This window comes from Trachypithecus francoisi, unplaced genomic scaffold (genome assembly GCF_009764315.1).
Source record: "Trachypithecus francoisi isolate TF-2019V2 unplaced genomic scaffold, Tfra_2.0 Lachesis_group4, whole genome shotgun sequence".
In the NCBI taxonomy this organism is placed as follows: domain Eukaryota; kingdom Metazoa; phylum Chordata; class Mammalia; order Primates; family Cercopithecidae; genus Trachypithecus; species Trachypithecus francoisi.
The window spans coordinates 54164910-54187197 of NW_022681469.1; the positions used below are offsets into that span (position 1 = coordinate 54164910).

At 44.0% G+C, this 22288-nt stretch overlaps 1 protein-coding gene across 3 annotated transcripts in view; it reads left to right on the forward strand.

The window, feature by feature from the left end:
* PUS7 (pseudouridine synthase 7) overlaps positions 1-22288 on the forward strand; it is an 80488-nt gene that overhangs the window by 29281 nt on the left and 28919 nt on the right. For all 3 annotated transcript variants that reach the window (XM_033193017.1, XM_033193015.1, XM_033193016.1), the window contains exons 7-9: positions 2123-2200; positions 14434-14562; positions 15367-15492. In XM_033193017.1, coding sequence (XP_033048908.1) covers positions 2123-2200; positions 14434-14562; positions 15367-15492 — 333 coding nt within the window. The remainder of the gene's footprint in view (positions 1-2122; positions 2201-14433; positions 14563-15366; positions 15493-22288) is intronic.

A 22288-nucleotide genomic window follows, 5' to 3' on the forward strand; every position in this document is an offset into this window, starting at 1 on the left:
TCACAGATGGCTGCCTTCTCACTGTGTCCTCATGTGGCATTTTCCCTGTGCACGCACACCCTGGTATCTCTGTGTGTCCACATTTCCTCTTATGAGGACACCAGTCAGATTGGATTAGGGCCCACCCTAAATGGCCTCATTTTAACTGAATCACCTCTTTAAAGGCCCTATCTCCAAATACAGTCACATTCTGAGGTCCTGGGGGGGTCAGAGCTTCAACATACTAATTTTGGGGGAGACACAGTTCAGCCCATAATACACAGTGCCCAATTAAGTAACATTTATTTTGCTGTATTTATTAACTCCCTGGGAGAGAGTCTGTGATACTACACCTGTACCTGAGCCAAAGAGAACAGACTATTCTTGACAGGAATAGATAGGTGGGGAGGGAGTTCCTCTGAGGTCGGGAGTTGAGGATTGCTCAGGGTTTAAGAAATCCTTCCTGACTTTTTCCTTCTCATATGGAACGGTTAAGTTTATAAAATACTTCTTAGTTAACTAGGTTACTTCCATCTTTATATCAAAATTATTCAGATCCCAGCTTTAGCATTTCATTTGGCTTTTTTCATTTTTTAATACAAAGCAATAGCAGCATTTTAGGAAAATTCACACAGTAACTTTAAAAATTGAAGGTGAATTTTCATAGTGGTACGTTATACCTCTAGAATGCATTTTTCTTTGTTTTCACTGTCTTATGTAATGAATTGCAGGTGATGGGTAGGAAGTGCATTGTAGCCTTTTTTGTTGCTGGCTAGCCAAGTCTTTGAACAACATCAATTATTTACTAATAGCTACAGATGTTTACACTGCTAAGAAAGGAATTATTGGCTGGGTGCGGTGGCTCACCCCTGTAATTCCAGCACTTTGGGAGGCCGAGGTGGGTGGATCACGTGAGGTCAGGCATTCAAGACCAGCCTGGCCAGCACGGTGAAACCCTGTCTCTATTAAAAATACAAAAAATTAGCCAGATGCGGTTATACCTGTAGTCCCAGCTACTTGGGAGGCTGAGGCAGAATTGCTTGAACCTGGGAGGCAGAGGTTGCAGTGAGCCGAGATTTGTGCCCCTGCTGCACTCCAGCCTGGGTGACAGAGACTGTCTCAAAAAAAAAAATTGGTCATCATTTACTTTTTTTTTTTTTTTGAGACGGAGTCTTGCTCTGTCGCCCAGGCTGGAGTGCGGTGACCGGATCTCGGCTCACTGCAAGCTCCACCTCCCGGGTTTACGCCATTCTCCTGCCTCAGCCTCCCGAGTAGCTGGGACTACAGGCGCCGACCACCTCGCCTGGCTAGTTTTTTCTTTTTTGTATTTTTTAGTAGAGACGGGGTTTCACCGTGTTAGCCAGTATGGTCTCGATCTCCTGACCTCGTGATCCACCTGCCTCGGCCTCCCAAACTGCTGGGATTACAGGCTTGAGCCACTGCGCCCGGCCACTTTTTTTTTTTTTTAAGAGACCAGGTCTCACTATGTCACCCAGGCAGGTGTGTAGTGTGCAGTGGCTGTTCACAGGCACCATCATAGTGTACTGCAGCCTTGAACTCCTGAGTGCAGACAGCCATCCCTCCTCAGGCCTCCCCAGTAACTGGGACTGTAGGTGCATGCCACCACACTTGGCTATCATTTACTTTTCTAGCTTGCATATGAATTTATGTTGTTTTCATAGATTTTTTTTTTTTTTTTTTTGAGATGGAATCTCACTCTGTGGCCCAGGCTGGAGTGCAGCGGTGTGATCTCGGCTCACTGCAACCTCAGCCTCCTGAGTTCAAGCAATTCCCCCATCTCAGCCTCCTGAGTAGCTGGGAGTACAGGCGCACACCACCACGCCCAGCTAATTTTTGTATTTTTAGTAGAGATGGGGTTTCACCATATTGGTCAGGCTGGTTTTGAACTCTTAACCTCGGGTGATCCACCCGCTTTGGCCTCTCAAAAAGTGCTGGGATTATAGACATGAGCCCCTGCGCCTAGCCTCCCTGGATTCATGTTAAAATAAGGTTTCTCTTCGTTCTTCTCTTACTGTGTTATGATTTTAAGTATGTTTATGTTAAAACTTAAATTATGAGAATTAGGGTTTCCTTATGATATTATGGTATGTGACTTCAGATGATATTGTTTCTCTCTTACCAGAGTCAAGCCAAATATATTCTCCTACATGGGAACCAAAGATAAAAGGGCTATAACAGTTCAAGAGATTGCTGTTCTCAAGTAAGTAGAGAGCACGTAACAAGATTTATACTGTAAAAATCCTGGCATTGCCTTTCAGAATTCTCAAATTTACTTTGGGGGTTTCTCTCTTTGAACTTTAGATGGTGCTTCTGCCTGTTTAAAAATTACTTTTCATTTTGTTTTTTTCTTCTTCTTCTTTTTTTTTTTTTTTTTCTCTTTTTGAGACGGAGTCTCGCTCTGTCGCCCGGGCTGGAGTGCAGTGGCCAGATCTCAGCTCACTGCAAGCTCCGCCTCCCGGGTTCCCGCCATTCTCCTGCCTCAGCCTCCCGAGTAGCTGGGACTACAGGCGCGCCCGCCACCTCGCCCGGCTAGTTTTTTTTGTATTTTTAGTAGAGACGGGGTTTCACCGTGTTAGCCAGGATGGTCTCGATCTCCTGACCTCGTGATCCGCCCGTCTCGGCCTCTCAAAGTGCTGGGATTACAGGCTTGAGCCACCGCACCCGGCCTGTTTTTTTCTTCTTCTTATCTATGAAACATGTATTATTTGTATAATTTTTATTTTATTTATTTATTTATTTATTTTATTTATTTTTTTTTTTTGAGACGGAGTCTTGCTCTGTCGCCCAGGTTGGAGTACACTGGCCGGATCTCAGCTCACTGCAAGCTCCGCCTCCCGGGTTTACGCCATTCTCCTGCCTCAGCCTCCCGAGTAGCTGGGACTACAGGCGCCCGCCTCATCGCCCGGCTACTTTTTGTATTTTTAAGTAGAGACAGGGTTTCACCATATTAGCCAGGATGGTCTCGATCTCCTGACTTCGTGATCCGCCCGTCTCGGCCTCCCAAAGTGCTGGGATTACAGGCTTGAGCCACCGCGCCCGGCCCCTATTTATTTTTTTTTGAGACAGAGTTTCACTCTTTTTGCCCAGGCTGGAGTGCAATGGCGCGATCTCGGCTCACCGCAACCTCCGCCTCCCGGGTTCAAGCAATTCTCCTGCCTCAGCCTCCTGAGTAGCTGGGATTACAGGCATGCGCCACCACCCCGGCTAATTTTGTATTTTTAGTAGAGACGGGGTTTCTCCGTGTTGGTCAGGCTGATCTTGAACTCCCGACCTCAGGTGATCCACCTGCCTCAGCCTCCCAAAGTGTAGGGATTACAGGCGTGAGCCACCGCGCCCAGCCTGTAATTTTTAAAGAATTTTTTTTGGTAAAGCCAAGAAAATAAATGCTTCTATCTTTTGTTCATTCATTGTTAAATATAACTGTTATTTAAAATTACAAAACAGTGAACATGTTGTTTTGTTGTACACTCGAGATCTGCAGATAAAGATGATGGTCTGTGTTTTTGAAGCAATTATAATTAGTGGAATAGGCAGACATGTAAATCAGAACTTCTCCTACAGTGAGATAAATGCTGAAATAGAGATATACTTTGGATGTTAATGTATGCCTGTCAACAAGCATAGGACTTGATGTGGAGGGAACACAGGAAAGCTTTCATAGAAAATGGGATGCTGAGTTTTAATTTAGTTCAAGGCTTCTCATCCTCTGCAGTGTTGCCCTTTGGGGCTGGATAATTCTTTGTTGTGGTGACTGTCCTGTGCGTTGCAGGATGTTTTGCAGCATCCCTAGCCTCTACCCACTATGTAGCAGTAGCAACTCCTTGCCCAGTTATGGTAGCAAAGAATGTCTCTAGGCATTGTCAGATATTCCCTGAGGGCCAGAATTGCCCCTAATTGGGAACCACTGGTCTGGATTCTAGAAGGGTGAGTAGAGATTTCCTGGGGCTGGGTAGGATTTAGGGTTGTTTTTTCCAAACCAAAAAAGCAGTTTAAGAAAAGACGTTGGAAAGCATATTTGGTACCTGGGATGTACTTTAGTTTTTGAGGAGCATAGCAAGAAATAAGGATCTAGGAGTTAGGCAGGACATACATCGTGAAGGGCCTACTAGGTCAGGTTGAGGATCTTTGCCTCCACCTTAATCTAAACGGGGAGTGATGTATAGAGCCTGGATTACGGATTGTGGGTGGAGCAAGACGTGCAAAACTAGAGACCAGGGCTTTTGTCATATTCTGGGGAGGGAGAATAAGAGTCTGAGCCCAGTTAGTCACAGTGAAGGTGAAAGAGAAAGGATGAATTTAATAGCTGTACTGTGTCAGACACATTTAGGCTGTCATATTAGTATACCTCCAGAGGCAAGGAATGGTGGGAGAGAGACATAACATAGGGGCAAGGTAACTTCTGGAGGTGGTGGATGCATTGTCTTTAATATGGTAATGGTTTCATGGGCTTATACACATGTCAAAACTTGTACTTTTTTTTATTTTTTTTATTTTTTATTTTTTTTTTATTTTTATTTTTTGAGACGAAGTCTCGCTCTGTGGCCCGGGCTGGAGTGCAGTGGCCGGATCTCAGCTCACTGCAAGCTCTGCCTCCCGGGTTCACGCCATTCTCTTGCCTCAGCCTCCCGAGTAGCTGGGACTACAGGCGCCCGTCACCTCGCCCGGCTAGTTTTTTGTATTTTTTAGTAGAGACGGGATTTCGCCATGTTAGCCAGGATGGTCTCTATCTCCTGACCTCGTGATCCGCCCGCCTCGGCCTCCCAAAGTGCTGGGATTACAGGCTTGAGCCACCGCGCCCGGCCAACTTGTACATTTTAAATGTGTACAGTTTATGTCAGTCATACTGCAATTAAAAATGAAGTATGCGGCTGGGCGCGGTGGCCCAAGCCTGTAATCCTAGCACTTTGGGAGGCCGAGACGGGCGGATCGCGAGGTCAGGAGATCGAGACCATCCTGGCTAACACGGTGAAACCCCGTCTCTACTAAAAAAACTACAAAAAAACTAGCCGGGCGAGGTGGCAGGCGCCTGTAGTCCCAGCTACCTGGGAGGCAGAGGCAGGAGAATGGCGTGAACCCAGGAGGCGGAGCTTGCAGTGAGCTGAGATCCAGCCACAGCACTCCAGCCTGGGTGACAGAGCGAGACTCCGCCTCACAAAAAAAAAAAAAAAAAAAAATGAAGTATGCTATGTTTGCTACTTCTACTTAAATACATGTATTTGTTTTGGTTTCTCGGATTTTTTTTTTTTTTTTTTTAAAGACAGAGTCTTGGTCTGTCATCCAGACTGGAGTGCAATGGTGGGATCTTGGCTCACTGCAACCTCCGCCTTCCCAGTTCAAGTGATTCTCCTGCCTCAGCCTCCCAAGTTAGCTGGGATTACAGCCATGTACCAGTGCACCTGGCTGATTTTTATATTTTTAGTAGAGGTGGGGTTTCGCCATGTTGGCCAGGCTGGTCTTGAACTCCTGACCTAGGTGATCCACCCACCTCAGCCTCCCAAAGTGTTGGGATTACAGGCATCAGCCACCATACCCAGCCCAGATATTATTTTGAATTTCCTCATCTTTTTATAAAGAATTTGTGGTGGTATCTCCTGTTTACTCCATAGTCCCCTACAATTGGGCTTCTTTCCCACCACTTTTCTGATTCGCCTGAAATAATGTAGTTGTTGAACTGGTTGCATCCTAATATTCCATTTATTTTTCTTCCTTGACCTTGGGACAGTGGCATGATATCATAAAAGCAGTCATCTCACCATTGCTTTTACTGGTGGTGTGTACAAATATTGAAGCATTTGAAAGAGAGCAGGAGTAAATACATAAAGATGATGATGTTCCTATCTGGCGGCCTGGTTTCATTTTCTCCCTGCGGCATATAGAATGTAAGAATGAAGGAGCAGGAGTGGGTAAGGGAGCTTGAAAGAGAGTGAAGATTTGAAATAATCTCTGTGGGTAATGGGCCAGGGGCTCCCCAGAAACTCAAAAGAATGGGGGTAGGAGGACAGGGGTTTGAAGGCTCAGGCTTTGTCATCCTCTGTGGATAGAGGTCACAACAGAAGGTTTTTGCCTTCTCTTTGGTATCTAAAATACCTAGTCACTTCCTGTGATTTCTAGCTGGCTCTGTGAATTTTGCTTCTGATAAAAAAAAAGTTGGTCTATTTTGTTTCTTTCTCTTTTTCTTTTCTTTTCTTTTTTCTTTTTTTTTGGAGACGGAGTCTCACTCTGTCACCCAGGCTGGAGTACAGTGGCACGATCTTGGCTCACTGCAAGCTCCGCCTCCTGGGTTCATGCCATTCTCCTGCCTCAGCTTCCCTAGTGGCTGGGACTACAGGTGCCCACCACCACACCCAGCTAATTTTTTGAATTTTTAGTAGAGACAGGGTTTCACCATTTTAGCCAAGAAGATCTCAATCTCCTGACCACGTGATCCGCCCGCTTTGGCCTCCCAAAGTGTTGGGATTACAGGCGTGAGCCACCGCACCCAGCCACTTTCTTTTTTTTTTTTTTTTAATCTGAGATGGAGTCTCCCTCTGTTGCCCAGTCTGGAATGCAGTGGCATGATCTCAACCCACTACAACCTCCGCCTCCCCGGGTTCAGGTGATTCTCATGCCTCAGCCTCCTGAGTAGCTGGAATTACAGGCGTGCTCCACCATGCCTAATTTTTTTGTATTTTTAGGTGACATGGGGTGTCACCATAATGGCCAGGCTGGTCTTGAACTCCTCATCTCAAGCAATTCACCCACCTTGGCCTCTCAAGGTGCTGGGATTAGAGGTGTGAGCCACCGCGCCCTGCCTATTTTGTTTTCAACATAGAAAGAACTAGGTAGAAAATGAAAGGCCTGCCATAACTGTACTTCCTCCAAGATCACCTTATTCGCAACATGGTGTATGTTTTTTGAGGGACTTTTTTTCCTTTTTAAACAACAATACTTACATATTCTTGTTTTGAACAATAGGTAGTATACCTTATTTCCTGTAGGTATATAGCAAAATATATTTATATATCCTAATTTAAACTATTACTCTATTTTTGAATGTTACATTGTTTCCTCTTTCTTGCTATTATAACTTGCTATTATAACCCAAATATAATAATGCTATTATAGTTGTAGCTAAATCTTGGCACACATCTGTGATAACTTCATTAAGGTAAACTTAGCAGTGAGATTACTGACTTAAAGGGAATATGACATTTTAACGTGGTTTGTCTTTTTTCTTTCCATCTGCTGGTCAAAACACAGAAATTCTCTCTCTCTCTTGTGAATAGCAAAGCCTAATTATCCTGCAAAAAAGTGGTACCAATTTACCACCTTTATTCTAGTTCCCTAGAATCTTCCTCAGCATGGTGTTATGATGAGGGCAGGGAGTCATTTGCTAATTTGAGGGTCAAAAAATGGCATCTTGTTATTTTATTTTGCGTTTTCTGATGTGAAGTCTTTGAATAGTTGAAGACCAAGAATATTTCTTTTTTTTCTTGGTCAGCCAGCAGGTGTCACACTTCATCAGGACACTGCTCTATCCTCAGATTTTTGCTGCCTTTATCATCTTCCTGTTGACTTAGTAAGAAACTGTGTTAGACACCTAAATGTTGGCCCTCTGAAAGCACAGAGCACTTATCTCGCGGATACAGGCTACATTAGTTTGTTTAATGGATACATGGGGCCAGGCAGATTGGCCTTTCCCGTGGGAACTCATGAACAGGAGAAACCCACTATGCCACACAAGCATTTGAATGATTGCTGGATTGATCAGTCCTGGGGATAAGCAGCACGTCTTTTCAGCTTCATGAAACTCTAAAGCCACCTAGTAGTTTTAGCAGGGTCTCAGGCAGAAACAGTCTCATTCAGAATGATTTGTTTCTTTTCCTGCCTGTTCTTGCCAGTCTCCTTTCTGAACTTGGGCCAGTATTTCCCTGGCTTTGTTAATTAAGGTTTTCTGTGCAACATGTTGCTTAATTGGTTCCTGATGTTTAAAAGCAAGATTTTCATATTCCCTAGTTACTCACTGAATTTGCTGTAAATTTGCATCCAAAGAGCTTGATGTGGGATCATCATAATTAAAACACTGAATTGTATCATGAAGACATTGTCAGCTTCATTCCATTTCTCAGGGAGCACCCACACCAACCAGAGCTGAGTATACTTCTTGCTTTTTGCTGTGCTGGAATTTAGAGATAGATGTCTATCGTATATTCAAGAATTGATACTACTATTCAGTCACAAAAAAGAATGAAACAAAATACTGATACATACTTAAACATGGATAAACCTTAAAAACATTCCACTAAGAAGTCAGGCGCACAAGGCCAGATATTGTATGATTCTGTTTATATGATGTGTCCGAAATAGGAAAATCCTTAGAGGCAGAAAGTAGATTAATGGTTGCCAAGGTCTGCAGGGAGAGGAAACGGGAGTGACTGCTGAATAGGTACAGGGTTTCTTTTTCAACTGATGGAAATGTTCTGGAAATATATAGTGGTGATGGTTTCACATTGTTGTGAATATACTAAAAATCACTGACATATATACTTTATAGCAGTTAAAATGGTAAATTATATATTTTTTATTTTATTTTTTTGATGCAGGGTCTCGTTCTGTCACTCAAGCTGGAGTGCGGTGGCACAATCTCGGCTCACTGCAACCTCTGCCTCCCAGGTTCAAGTAATCCTCCTGCCTCTGCCTCCCGAGTAGCTGGGATAACAGGCATACACCACCACGCCTGGCTAATTTTTGTATTTTTAGTAGACACGGGGTTTCACCAGGATGACCAGGCTGGTCTCGAACTCCTCATCTCAAGCAATTCAGCCGCTTCGGCCTCCCAAAGTGCTGAGATTACAGACGTGAGCCACCATGGCCAGCCTTGTGAATTTTATATTAACTTTGTCTCAACTTTAAAAAAAAAGAAAAAAAAAAAACAGAGCTATCAGGCACTTCTGTGGCACCATTAGGAAGCAGTCTCCGGAACACTCTCTCTAGGACAACTCCTAACCCTGAATTGTTCTGTCAGTTTCTACAGCAGTAGTTACTGCCTGAAGAGGAGTTCTGTCTCCCTGTTCCTCACTGTGTTCATACTGAGCCTCTGCTTCTAGATTCCTTGGGATACAATTCCTGGGTTAATTCGTGTTCCCATTGCCCCGATACATAGTCCAGGAATTCAGGATTACAGTGAGCTATGATTACACCACTGTACTCCATCCTGGGTGGCAGAGAAATTCCCTGTCTCTAAAAAAGAAAGAAAAAGTTACATAAGATAAGAAAATATAAAAAAAATCAATATACACAGCCAGGTGCGGTGGCTCATGCCTGTAATCCCAGCACTTTGGGAGGCTAAGGCGTGCAGATTACTTGAAGTCAGGAGTTCCAGACCATCCTTGCCAACATGGTGAAACCCCACATCTGCTAAAATTAAAAAACTTAGCTGGGCATGGTGGCAGGCGCCTGTAATCCCAGCTACTTTAGAGGCTGGGGGCAGGAGAATTGCTTTAACCCAAGAGGCAGAGGTAGCAGTGAGCCTAGATCACACCAGTATACTCCAGCCTGGGTGACAGAGCAGACCCTGTCTTGAAAACAAAAAAGAGAGAAAGAAAGAAGGAAAGAAAGAAAGGAAAGAAGGAAAGAAAGGGAGGAAGGGAGGGAGAGAAGGAGAGAGGGAAATATAGCACCTGGACGGGTGCGGTGGCTCACGCCGCTAATCCTAGCATTTTGGGAGGCCAGGGTGTTTGGGCATGTTGGTGCATGCCTGTAGTCCCAGCTTCTCAGGAGGCTAAGGCAGGAGACTTGCTTAAGCCCAGGAAGCAGAGGTTGCAGTAAGCTTAGATTGCACTACTGCGCTCCAGTCTTGGCGACAGAGTGAGACTCTGTCTCAAAAACAAAAAAGAGGTATAGCGCTTAAAGCAATTTCATGCTAGAACATGACTAGGTAGAATAGAGTAATCATAGACCCGGATACATCCAAGGATTTAGTATGTATTCAGAGTATCATTAAGATTAGTGGAAAAAAAAATGATTGATTCAAAAAATGTTGGATAACTGGGTAACCATCTAAAAAACTGTAAGTGTGGCTCCCCTACCTCATTTCCCTTTGCTAAATAAATTCCAGGTAGATTATAAATTTGAACATTAAAATGCAACTGTAAAAGTACTCTGCTTAGACTGGGCATGGTGGCTCATGCCTATAATCCCAGCACTTTGGGAGGCTGAGGCAGGTGGATTACCTGAGGTCGGGAATTTGAGACCAGCCTGACCAACATGCAGAAATGCTGTCTCTACTAAAAATACAAAATTAGCCAGGCATGGTGCTACATGACTGTAATCCTAGCTACTCGGGAGGTTGAGGCAGGAGAATCGCTTGAACCTGGGAAGTGAGGGTTGCAGTGAGCCGAGATCGCACCATTGCACTCCAGCCTGGGCAACAAAAGCAAAACTCCATCTAAAAAAAAGGAAAAACAGTACTCGACTTAACTTTGAGATTAGTGGCTGACCGCTGTAATCCCAGCACTTTGGGGGGCCGAGGCGGGTGGATCACTTGAGGCCAGGAGTTTGAGACCAGCCTGGCCAACCTGATGAAACTCCATCTCTGCTAAAAATATGAAAATTGGCCAGGCATGGTAGTGTGTGCCTGTAGCCCCAGCTACTCAGGAAACCAAGGCAGGATAATTCCTTGAATTCAGGAGCCAGAGGTAGCAGTGAGCTGAGATCGTGCCACACAGAGCAAGACTCCCGTCTTAAAAAAAAAAACAAAAAATCTCTGACTGGCGACATCCTAAGTATGACTTAAATCTCAGGGCTTTTTTTTTTTTTTTTCTTTTTTTGAGACAGAGTCTCTCTGTTGGCCAGGCTGGAGTGCAATGGCACAATCTCAGCTCACTGCAACGTCCACCTCCCGAGCTCAAGCAAATCTCCTTCCTCATTCTCCTGAGTAGCTGGTATTACAGGCGTGAGCCACCACACCTGGCATTAAGTTTTGTATTTTTAAGAGAGACGGAGTTTTACCATATTGGCCAGGCTGGTCTTGAATTCTTGACCTTAGGCAATCCACCCACCTCGGCCTCCCAAAGTGCTGGGTTTACAGGTGTGAACCACCGCACCCGGCCTCAGAGCAATTTTTTTTTTTTTTTTTTAAGAAAAAAAGATTCACAAATTAACTAAAATTTATCTATATATATAGTTGTTTGTTTTAATTTTAGAGATCTTGCTCTGTTGGTCAGGCTGGTCTTGAACTCCTGGGCTCAAGAGATCTACCCGTCTAGGTCTCCTAAAGTACTAGGATTACAGGCGTGAGCCACCGTGCCTGGCCCCTGCATAGTTTTATTTACAGAAGAATGCCAACAAATATAGAAACACAGTTTCAGTCAACACAGTAATATTCAATTCAGCCAACAATCGTGCTTGGGTACTTAATAATTGGGTAAAAGACTTTAGGGGAACAAGATTTTTACACAATTTCAAAAGTATTTCCCCATTAATTAAAAGCAAAGGCAAAGAGACTCTTAGAGTATAAAAATCTAGTAAATACTATCCTAATTAAATGATTAAAGCTATTACCAGTGATGACAAACTCAATAACTGCCTTTTGATTTGATGCATTGAAAAAAGGGCTCTATCACCTAAGTAATATTTCTTTTTTTTTTTTTTTTTTTTTTTTGAGACAGAGTCTCATTCTGTCGCCCAGGCTGGAGTGCAGTGGCCGAATCTCAGCTCACTGCAAGCTCCACCTCCCGGGTTTACGCCATTCTCCTGCCTCAGCCTCCCGAGTAGCTGGGACTACAGGCGCCTGCCACCTCGCCCAGCTAGTTTTTTGTATTTTTTAGTAGAGACGGGGTTTCACCGTGTTAGCCAGTATGGTCTCGATCTCCTGACCTCGTGATCCGCCCGTCTCGGCCTCCCAAAGTGCTGGGATTACAGGCTTGAGCCATTGCGCCCGGCCCCCTAAGGAATATTTCTACCAAAATGTTTACCTGAGTCTCAGCATGAGGAAACAATCAGACAAATCCACATTGAAAGATGTGTAAAAGCACTGGCCTGGATTCTTCTAAGGGCCAGATATCATGAAAAACAAGGCTAGACAGATCACTTAATGGAAACCAAACAGGCATCACAACTTCAATGTGTGATCCTCAGTTGGATCCTGGCAGCCTAAAAAAACAAAAAGACGGCCAGGTGCACTGGCTCATGCCTATAATCCCAACACTTTGGGAAGCTGAGGTGGGAAGATCAGTTGAGGCCAGGAGATCAAGACCAGCCTGGCCAACATGGTGAAACTCTGTTTCTACCGAAAATACAAAAAAAAAGCCAGGTGTGGTGGCGTGTACCTGTATTCTCAGCTACTTGAGAGACTGAGGCAGATTCGAATCTCTCAAACTTATCTCACGCCTGTAATTACAGCGCTGTGTGATGCCAATGTGGGTGGATCACCTGAGGTCAGGAGTTCAAGATCAGCCTGGCCAACACGGTGAAACCCCATCTCTACTAAAAATATAAAAATTAGAGCCAGGCGTGGTGGCTCACGCCTGTAATCCCAGCACTTTGGGAGGCCGAGGCGGGCGGATCATGAGGTCAGGAGATTAAGACCATCCTGGCAAACATGGTGAAAGTTCGTCTCTACTAAAAACACAAAAAATTAGCTGGGCGTGGTGGCAGGCACTTGTAGTCCCAGCTACTCGGGAGGCTGAGGCAAGAGAATGGCGTGAACCCAGGAGGCGGAGCTTTCAGTGAGCTGAGATCACAACACTGCACTCTAGCCTGGGCAACAGAGCAAAACTCTTTCTCAAAAAAAAATAAATAAAAAATAAAAATAGGCCGGGCGCGGTGGCTCAAGCCTGTAATCCCAGCACTTTGGGAGGCCGAGATGGGCGGATCACGAGGTCAGGAGATCAAGACCATCCTGGCTAACACAGTGAAACCCCGTCTCTACTAAAAAAAAATATACAAAAAAACTAGCCGGGTGAGGTGGCGGGCGCCTGTAGTCCCAGCTACTCGGGAGGCTGAGGCAGGAGAATGGCGTGAACCCAGGAGGCAGAGCTTGCAGTGAGCTGAGATCGGGCCACTGCACTCCAGCCTGGGCAACAGAGCAAGACTCCGTCTCAAAAAAAATAAATAAATAAAAAATAAAAATAAAAATAAAAATTAGCTGGGCGCGGTGGCTTACACCTGTAATCTCAGGGCAGATTACCTGAGGTGAGGAGTTCAAGATCAGCCTGGCCAACATGGTGAAGCCCCATTTCTACTAAAACTACAAAAATTAGCCAGGTATGGTGGTGTACGCCTATAATCCCAGCTACTTGGGAGGCTGAGGCAGGAGAACCACTTGAGCCTGGGAGGCAGAGTGAGCTGAGATCATGCCACTGCACTGTAGCCTGGGCAACAGAGCGAGACTGTCTCAAAAAGAAAGAAAGGATAAGGCCGGGCACGGTGGCTCAAGCCTGTAATCCCAGCACTTTGGGAGGCCGAGATGGGCGGATCACGAGGTCAGGAGTTTAAGACCACCCTGGCTAACACGGTGAAACCCCGTCTCTACTAAAAAAAAAAAAAATACAAAAAGCTAGCCGGGCGAGGTGGCTGGCGCCTGTAGTCCCAGCTACTCGGGAGGCTGAGGCAGGAGAATGGCGTAAACCCGGGAGGCGGAGCTTGCAGTGAGCTGAGATCTGGCCACTGCACTCCAGCCTGGGCGACAGAGCAAGACTCCGTCTCAAAAAAAGAAAGAAAGGAAAGGAAACAACATTGGCTGCTAGTGGTGATACTAGAGATATAAAGGGGAGAAAGGCTTTTCAGTACTCTGTTTCTCTACATATATTTCCTATTGAAGAAGACAAGGAATTTCTAATGAAAATTTCTGTATATGAAATGATAGCAGCATGGTACAGATTTGGGTAGAATTCCAGCTATATATAACATATCTTTAAAAAAAGAAAGGGAGGAAATAAAAAGTTAGATGTCAGTGGAAATAGTTTTCAGTCAATGAAAGTATGAATTTCTTTTCCTTTTCTCTTTTTTATATTTTCCAATTTTTCTATAATGAGTTTATAATATTTTTCTGATAGACAAAAATAATTACCTTTTTTTAAATGCTTGATACCATTCTTTATATGGGATTTGTTTCTGTCCCTATCCCTTTTCTCACCTCTCTCCCCACAAAAAAATAGAAAATTCCACAGAAATTATTGTCTGTTACTCATCAGCATATAAATAACAAGAGGCTTTAAGTGTATAAAATATGGCCAGGAGTATGCAGTTTCAACAGGAGCACGTACCATTACACTGAAGGAAGAATGCAGAGAGAAGAGAAGGACACTCCCACCTTACCTGCTGCAGTGCCTTTTCCTTTTAGGAAGTCATAGCTGTGTTGTATCTTGTTTTCTGTACTGTTCAAGGCAGACAATCAATATCTCATGACCCTCTTTCTACTCTTTTTTGTTTTGTTGCTTTTTTGTTTTTAAGAATAACTGCACAAAGACTTGCCCACCTGAATAAGTGCTTGATGAACTTTAAGCTAGGGAATTTCAGCTATCAAAAAAACCCTCTGAAATTGGGAGAGCTTCAAGGAAACCACTTCACTGTTGTGCTCAGGTAAAGAACTGCAGGTAGGGATGTAGACCAGAGGGTCTGGCCAAGGCATCTTGAGTCTTTTACTCACGGTTGGTCATAAGGTCCTGGTGAGCTGGTACTAACAGAACAGGAGTGGCAGCAAGGGAGGGCAGAGCAGGGCCTGGCAGAGCTGGGAGAGCACGTAGCTCTGTAGGATTTGTATGGACACGTTGCCACTCGAAAACCTAGTTCAGCATTTGGAAAGACACCATCTCCTTCAAGTGCTGTGGTAAAAGACACCGAGCCGGTGATGCCACTTAAAGCACCTAGAATAAGCAAATTCATAGACACAGAAAGTAGAATAGTGGGGAAAAGGGTAGGGATAATGGAAAGTTACTGTTTAGTGGTTACAGAGTTTCATTTTGGGAACAGGAAAAACTTTGGGAAGTAGATAGTGGGGAAGGTTGCCCAACATTGTGAATGTAATTAACCCATGTGTGCTAGTGTTCCATTATTGGAATGCTAAGCATGTGGGAAGTATTTATATCCTACTGCTCAAGGTCATCGCCAAGGTCTGATTGCAAAAATTCAAAAAGTTGCAACCTCTGCCATAAATGGGTGAATACTGCTGAATTACACACTTAAAAATGGCTAAAATAGTAAATTTGACATTATAAATATTTTACCACAACTTAAAAAAGAGAAAGAAAGAGCCCTTGGGAGGTAGAGAGAAAGCTGCAGGAGAGTGAACAAAAGACGTGGAAGCCAGGCCGTAGTCATTTCTGATCTGCATCCCTGAGTGTTTGACCGTAACTTTTTTTCTCTGGATAATTTGGGTCCCTGTAGAAATATAACAGGAACTGATGACCAAGTACAGCAAGCTATGAACTCTCTCAAGGAGATTGGATTTATTAACTACTATGGAATGCAAAGATTTGGAACCACAGCCGTCCCTACGTATCAGGTTGGAAGGTTGGTATTTAATATCTTTTGTCCAAAAGAGCTTTCTCATAAAAGAAGCAGGGTTTGTTGGTGGTGGTGTTTTTAATTATTTCTACATTCTCTCATGTCTGGGGCCAATGAACCACAGTCTCATGATTTTTGTTTTAAGTTAATGAATGCACAAGGTAAAAAATCGGAGTTCAAAAGGATTTGACCTGAAAAGTGAGCTTTCCTACCACTCTTGGTAACTCATCCAGGGGTTCTATTTTTATTTTTTTATTGTATTTTATTTATTTATTTTGAGACGGAGTTTCGCCCTTTTTGCCCAGGCCAGAGTGCAATAGCACAATCTTGGCTCACCACATCCTCCACCTCCCGGGTTCAAGTGATTGTCCTATCTCAGCCTCCCAAGTCACTGGGATTACAGGCATGCACCACCACGACTGGCTAATTTTGTATTTTTAGGAGAGATGGGGTTTCTTCATGTTGGTCAGGCTGGTCTCGAACTCCGGAGCTCGGGTGATCTACCCACCTCGGCCTCCCAAAGTGCTGGGATTACAGGCATGAGCCTCAGCCTCCACGCCCAGCTATTTTTTTATTTTATTTTTATTTTTTATTTTTTGAGACGGACTCTTTCTCTTGCTCAGGCTGAAGTGCAGTGGTGCGATGTTGGCTCACTGCAACTTCTGCTCCCAGGTTCAAGCAATTCTCCTGCCTCAGCGTTCCGAGTAGCTGAGATTACACGCTCTTGCCACCACACCCAAGATGGTATCACTGCACTCCAGCATGGGCAACAGAGTGAGACTTCATTTCTTTTTTTTTTTTTTTTTTTTTTTTTTTTTTTTGAGACGGAGTCTGGCTCTGTCGCCCAGGCTGGAGTGCAGTGGCGCGATCTGGGCTTACTGCAAGCTCCGCCTCCCGGGTTCACCCCATTCTCCTGCCTCAGCCTCGCCAGTAGCTGGGACTACAGGCACCCGCCACCACGCCCGGCTAATTTTTTGTATTTTTTAGTAGAAGTGGGATTTCACTGTATTAGCCAGGATGGTCTCGATCTCCTGACCTGGTGATCTGCCAGCCTTGGCCTCCCAAAGTGTTGGGATTACAGGTGTGAGCCACTGCACCTGGCCTGTCATTTACTTTTAAACAATTAAGAACCCCTCCAGCGTAACCTGCAGTGGGAATCCATCAATAAAGAGTTGGGTTCATAAATCTACTTCTGGAATCCTGTTGCCCAGCAGAGACTCTGTTACATAAACTATTCACGTGGGAGTTAGAATTGTGGTATTTACAAGCTGGAAATGATCTGAGCGTTCATGTTCTTCCTTGTCTTTCAGAGCCTTCATGTTAGCAAACTTAGACTTAGAGAGGTCTGCCTGAACTCATCAGTTGCTTGACTGTAGTTTGGGAATAGAGTTTTCCGGGCTTCCAGTCCATTGTTTCAGCATCTAAACTATGACGTTGCATTCATTTTTGTGATTTTAAAAGTGCAAAATGATAAATATCTCTATTTCCTCTGCCTCTTTGAGGAAGTTAAAAAGCTCAGGTGAAAACAGACTTGAGTTCTGAGCCTCAAATTACTCATCTATAGAATGGAGATAATGATATCAATTCACAGGGTGGGGAAAATGAAGTGAAATGATGTTTATGCCACATCTATTTTTATGCCAAGAATATAGTGATTGCTAATATGTTTTTCAACCTTGCTAATGGTCAGAGGACATTGATAAAAATAGTAAAAATGTTAATTGTATTATGGGCAGAATATTTAAGGGAGGGCTGTATCAACCTATAAATTTGTAATTAATTTGGCAGAAGGACAGCCATGAAATCTTACACATTGTGTACGCCAAAGATAATGTAAATAAATGTAAATAACTAAGATCAAATTTATCCCACAACAAAAATTACAGAGCGTGCCCAAAGGTCAGTACAGTCAGCTCAAAATTCCAAATCATTCATTTTTACAACATAAGAATATTTCCTGCTTTCAAAGAAACCCACTGTTAACACCAGAGAATTTCCCGAGGGAAAAAACAGACTTTCAGTTTATATTGTATAGGTGGAAAAATGACTTGTATCCAAAATATTAAAAACTCTTACAACTCAAGAACAGAAAGACAACCCATTCTAAAACTTGGCAAAGGGTCTGAACAGACTTTTCTTTAAATAATGTAAACAAATGGCCAATAAGCACACAAAAATATGTTTATCACTAATCTTTAGGAAATGCAAATCAAAACCACAATGAGATGCCACTTCATACCCACTAGGATAGCTAAAATTTAAAAAGGCAGAAAAAACAAGTGTTAGGATTGGAGAAATTGGAACCCTTACACATCCCTGGTGGAATGTAAAATGGTATAGCCATTTTGGAAAATAGCCCGACAGTTCCTCAAAAGCTTATAAAGTTAGCCTGTGACCCAGAAGTTGCATTTCTAGGTATATACTGAGGACAACTGACAATCATATGTTCACACAAAAGTTTATACAGATGTTCATAGCAGCCAAAAGGCTGGAAACAACCCAAATGTCCACCTACTGATGAATGGATAAATAAAATATAAAGTGTAATATACAGTAATATAGAGTAGAATATTACTTAGCAATAAAAAGGAATTCATACCCACATTACTGTACCCACAGTACTGATACATTCTGCAACATGAGTGAACCTTGAAAACATTGCTAAGTAGGCTGGGCACAGTGGCTCATGCCTGTAATCCCAACAATTCAAGAGGCCAAGGTGGAAGGATCACTTGAGGCCAGGAGTTGAAGACCTGCCTGGGCACCATAGACAAGGCCTCATCTCTACAAAATAAAAATTTAAAAAAATTAGCTGAGTGTGGTACTGCCTGGCTTTGGTCCTAGCTACTCAGGAGGCTGAGGCAGGAGAATCTCTTAAGCCCAGAAATTTGAGGATGCAGTGAACAGTGTACCACCGCTGTACTGTAGCCTGGATGACAGAGCAAGACCCTGCCTGTGAATGAGTGAATCACTCAATTTCTGTGAAATTTCCAATGTGAGCAAATCTATAGAAAAAGCTAGAACAGGGGAATGACTACTAATGGGATAGGATTTTTTGGGGGGGGTTGATAAAAATGTTCTAAAATTGTGTAATGCTCCACAATTCTTTTATTTATTTATTTATTTTATTTTTATGTATTTATTTTTTGAGACGGAGTCTCGCTCTGTCGCCCAGGCTGGAGTGCAGTGGCCGGATCTCAGCTCACTGCAAGCTCCGCTTCCAAGGTTCACACCATTCTCCTGGCTCAGCCTCCCGAGTAGCTGGGACTACAGGCACCCGCCACCTCGCCCAGCTAGTTTTTTGTATTTTTTAGTAGAAACGGGGTTTTACCGTGTTCGCCAGGATGGTCTCGATCTCCTGACCTCATGATCCACCCATCTCGGCCTCCCAAAGTGCTGGGATTACAGGCTTGAGCCACCGCGCCTGGCCTCACAATTCTTTTAAAATACTAAAAGCCATTGAGTTGCATACTTACATGGGTGAATTACGTGGTATGTAAATTATTGAATACCTCAATAAAAACTTTAAAAGAAAGTGAGCCGGGCACAGTGGCTCATGCCCATAATCCCAGCACTTTGGGAGGCCAAGGTGGGCGGCAGATCGCTTGAGGTCAGGAGTTTGAGATCAACCTGGCCAACATAGTGAAACCCCGTGTCTACTAAAAATACAAAAATTATCTGAGTGTGGTGACGTGCACACCTGTAATCCCAGCTACTCGGGAGGCTGAGGCAGGAGAATTGCTTTAGCCTGGGAGACAGAGGTTGCAGTGAGCCAAGATTGCACCACTGCACTCCAGCCTGGGCGACAGAGTGAAACTCTGTCTCAAAAAAATAATAATAAAATAAACTCAAAATGAACCAAAGATGTAAACATAAGAGCTGCACTTACGCAGACTCTTAGAAGAAAACAGGCAAAAACTTCATGCTTGGATTTGTCAGTGGTTTCTTGGATATGACACCAAAAGCACAGGCAACAAACAAAAGAAAAAGTAGGTAAGTTTGGACTTTATCAAAATGAAAAACGTGCATCAAAGGACGCTATCAGCAGAATGAAAAGATAGACTGGGCGCGGTGGCTCACGCCTGTAATCCCAGCACTTTGGGAGGCCGAGGCGGGCGGATCACGAGGTCAGGAGATCGAGACCATCGTGGCTAACACGGTGAAACCTCGTCTCTACTAAAAAGAATACAAAAAACTAGCCGGGCGAGGTAGCGGGCGCCTGTAGTCCCAGCTACTCGGGAGGCTGAGGCAGGAGAATGGCGTAAACCCGGGAGGCGGAGCTTGCAGTGAGCTGAGATCCGGCCACTGCACTCCAGCCTGGACGGCAGAGCAAGACTCCGTCTCACAAAAAATAAAAAAAAAAAAAAAAAAGAATGAAAAGATAACACACAGAAGAAAATATTTCAATCATACATTTGATAAGAGACTTAAATCTAGAATATATAAAGAACTACAACTCAACAACCACCAAAGAAAAACCAATTCAAAAATGGACAAAGGATTTCAGTAAATGTGTTTCCAAAGACATACAGATTGGTGTTCAACATCACTAGTCATTAGGGAGAAGCAACTAGAAATCACCATGAGGTACCACTTCATATCCATTGGAAAGGCTATTATCACAAAACAAAACAACAAATAACAAGTGTTGATAAGGGTACAGAGAAATTAGAAACCTGGGCTTTGCTGGTGGGGGTGTAAAACAGTATAGCCATTGTAGAGAACAATATGGTGATTTCTTAAGAAATTAAATATAGGGTGGGTGTAGTGGCCCATGCCTGTAATCCCAGCACTTTAGGAGGCTGAGGCGGGTGGATCACGAGGTCAGGAGATTGAGACCAGCCTGACCAACATGGTGAAGACCGTCTCTACTAAAAATACAAAAACTAGCTGAGCACGGTGGCACACACTTGTAGTCCCAGCTGCTCAGGAGGCGTAGACAGGAGAATCACTTGAACTCGGAAAGCAGAGGTTGCAGTAAGCTGAGATGGCAGCACTGCACTCCAGCCTGGCGACAGAGCAAGGCTCCATCTCAAAAGAAAAAAAGAAATTAAATACAAATTACGTTATGATCAAACAATTCCACTTCTCAGTATATACCCAAAAGAAATGACAGTGGGAACTCACCAGATATTTGTACACTATGTTCATAATAGCACCATTCACAGTAGCCAAAAAGTAGGAGCTACCCAAGCAACCCAAGTGTTTATCCAAACAAAATGTGGCACATACATACAATGGAATATGGAAGCCTTTCAAAGGGGGATTTTTTTTTTTTTTTTTTGAGATGGAGTCTTGCTCTGTCGCCTAAGCTGGAGTACAGTGGCGCCATCTCGACCCACTGTAACCTCCACCTCCTGGGCTCAAGCGATTCAAAAGGAGGGAATTTTGACACTTGCTGTCACATGAATAAGCGTTGGAAACTTTGTTACCTGACATAAGCCAGTAACAAAAGAACAAATATGGTATGATTTCTCATAAATATGAGGTTCCTAGAGTAGTCAAAGTCATAGAAAGTAGAAGGGTGGCTACCAGGGGTTAGGGGGCTGGGTGGACCTGGCTAACACAGTGAAACCCCGTCTCTACTTAAAAAATGCAAAAAAATTAGCCAAGCGTGGTGGCAGGTGCCTGTAGTCCCAGCTACTTGGGAGGCTGAGGCAGGAGAATGGTGTGAACCCAGGAGGCTGAGCTTGCAGTGAGCCGAGATCGTGCCACTGCACTTCAGCCTGGGCGACAGAGCGAGACTCCGTCTCAAAAAAAAAAAGAAAAGTACAAAACATCTTAATGTGTAGAGTGCTAGATAATATGGCCTGTTGTAAACCAAATCTGTATATATTTAATACGGCATTGTATACTGAACCTTTACAGTATATGGTAGCATCTTAAAGGCATTGAAAAGTCCTACAGTTAAGAAACTGTTTAATACGTTATATCAGGTGTTGGCAAAGGTTTTCTGTAAAGGAACAGTCAGGGCCGGGCGCGGTGGCTCAAGCCTGTAATCCCAGCACTTTGGGAAGCCGAGGCGGGTGGCTCACGAGGTCAGGAGATCGTAGACCATCCTGGTTAACAAGGTGAAACCCCGTCTCCACTAAAAATACAAAAAACTAGCCGGGCGAGGTGGCGGGCGCCTGTAGTCCCAGCTACTCGGAGGCTGAGGCGGAGCTTGCAGTGAGCCGAGATCGCGCCACTGCACTCCAGCCTGGGCGACACAGCGAGACTCTGTCTCAAAAAAAAAAAAAGGAACAGTTAGTTAATATTTTAGGCTTTGTGGGCCATTCAATGTTTGCTGCAGGAGCTAAGCTCTGGAGTTATACTGCAAAAGCAACTATGGACGATATGCAAAGCAATGAGCACGGCTGTTTTCCAATAAAACAACAGAATTAGGTGGACAACCAGATTGGGCCAGCAGGCTGTAATTGATATCTAACAAAGGTTTTTTTTTGTTTTTTTTGTGTTTTGTTTTTGAGATGCAGTCTTGCTCTGTCGCCCAGGCTGGAGTGCAGTGGCGCCATTTTGGCTTACTGCAAACTCCGCCTCCTGAGTTCTCCTGCCTCAGTCTCCCAAGTAGCCGGGACTACAGGTACGTGCCACCACGCCCGGCTATTTTTTTTGTATTTTTAGTAGAGATGGGGTTTTACCGGGTTAGCCAGGATGGTCTTGATCTCCTGCCCTTGTGATCCACCTGCCTCAGCCTCCCGAAGTGCTGAGATTACAGGCGTGAGTCACCACGCTCAGCCTAACAAAGGTTTTTTAGTGTAAAAATCTATGTCTGGCCGTGCACCGTGGCTCACGCCTGTAATCC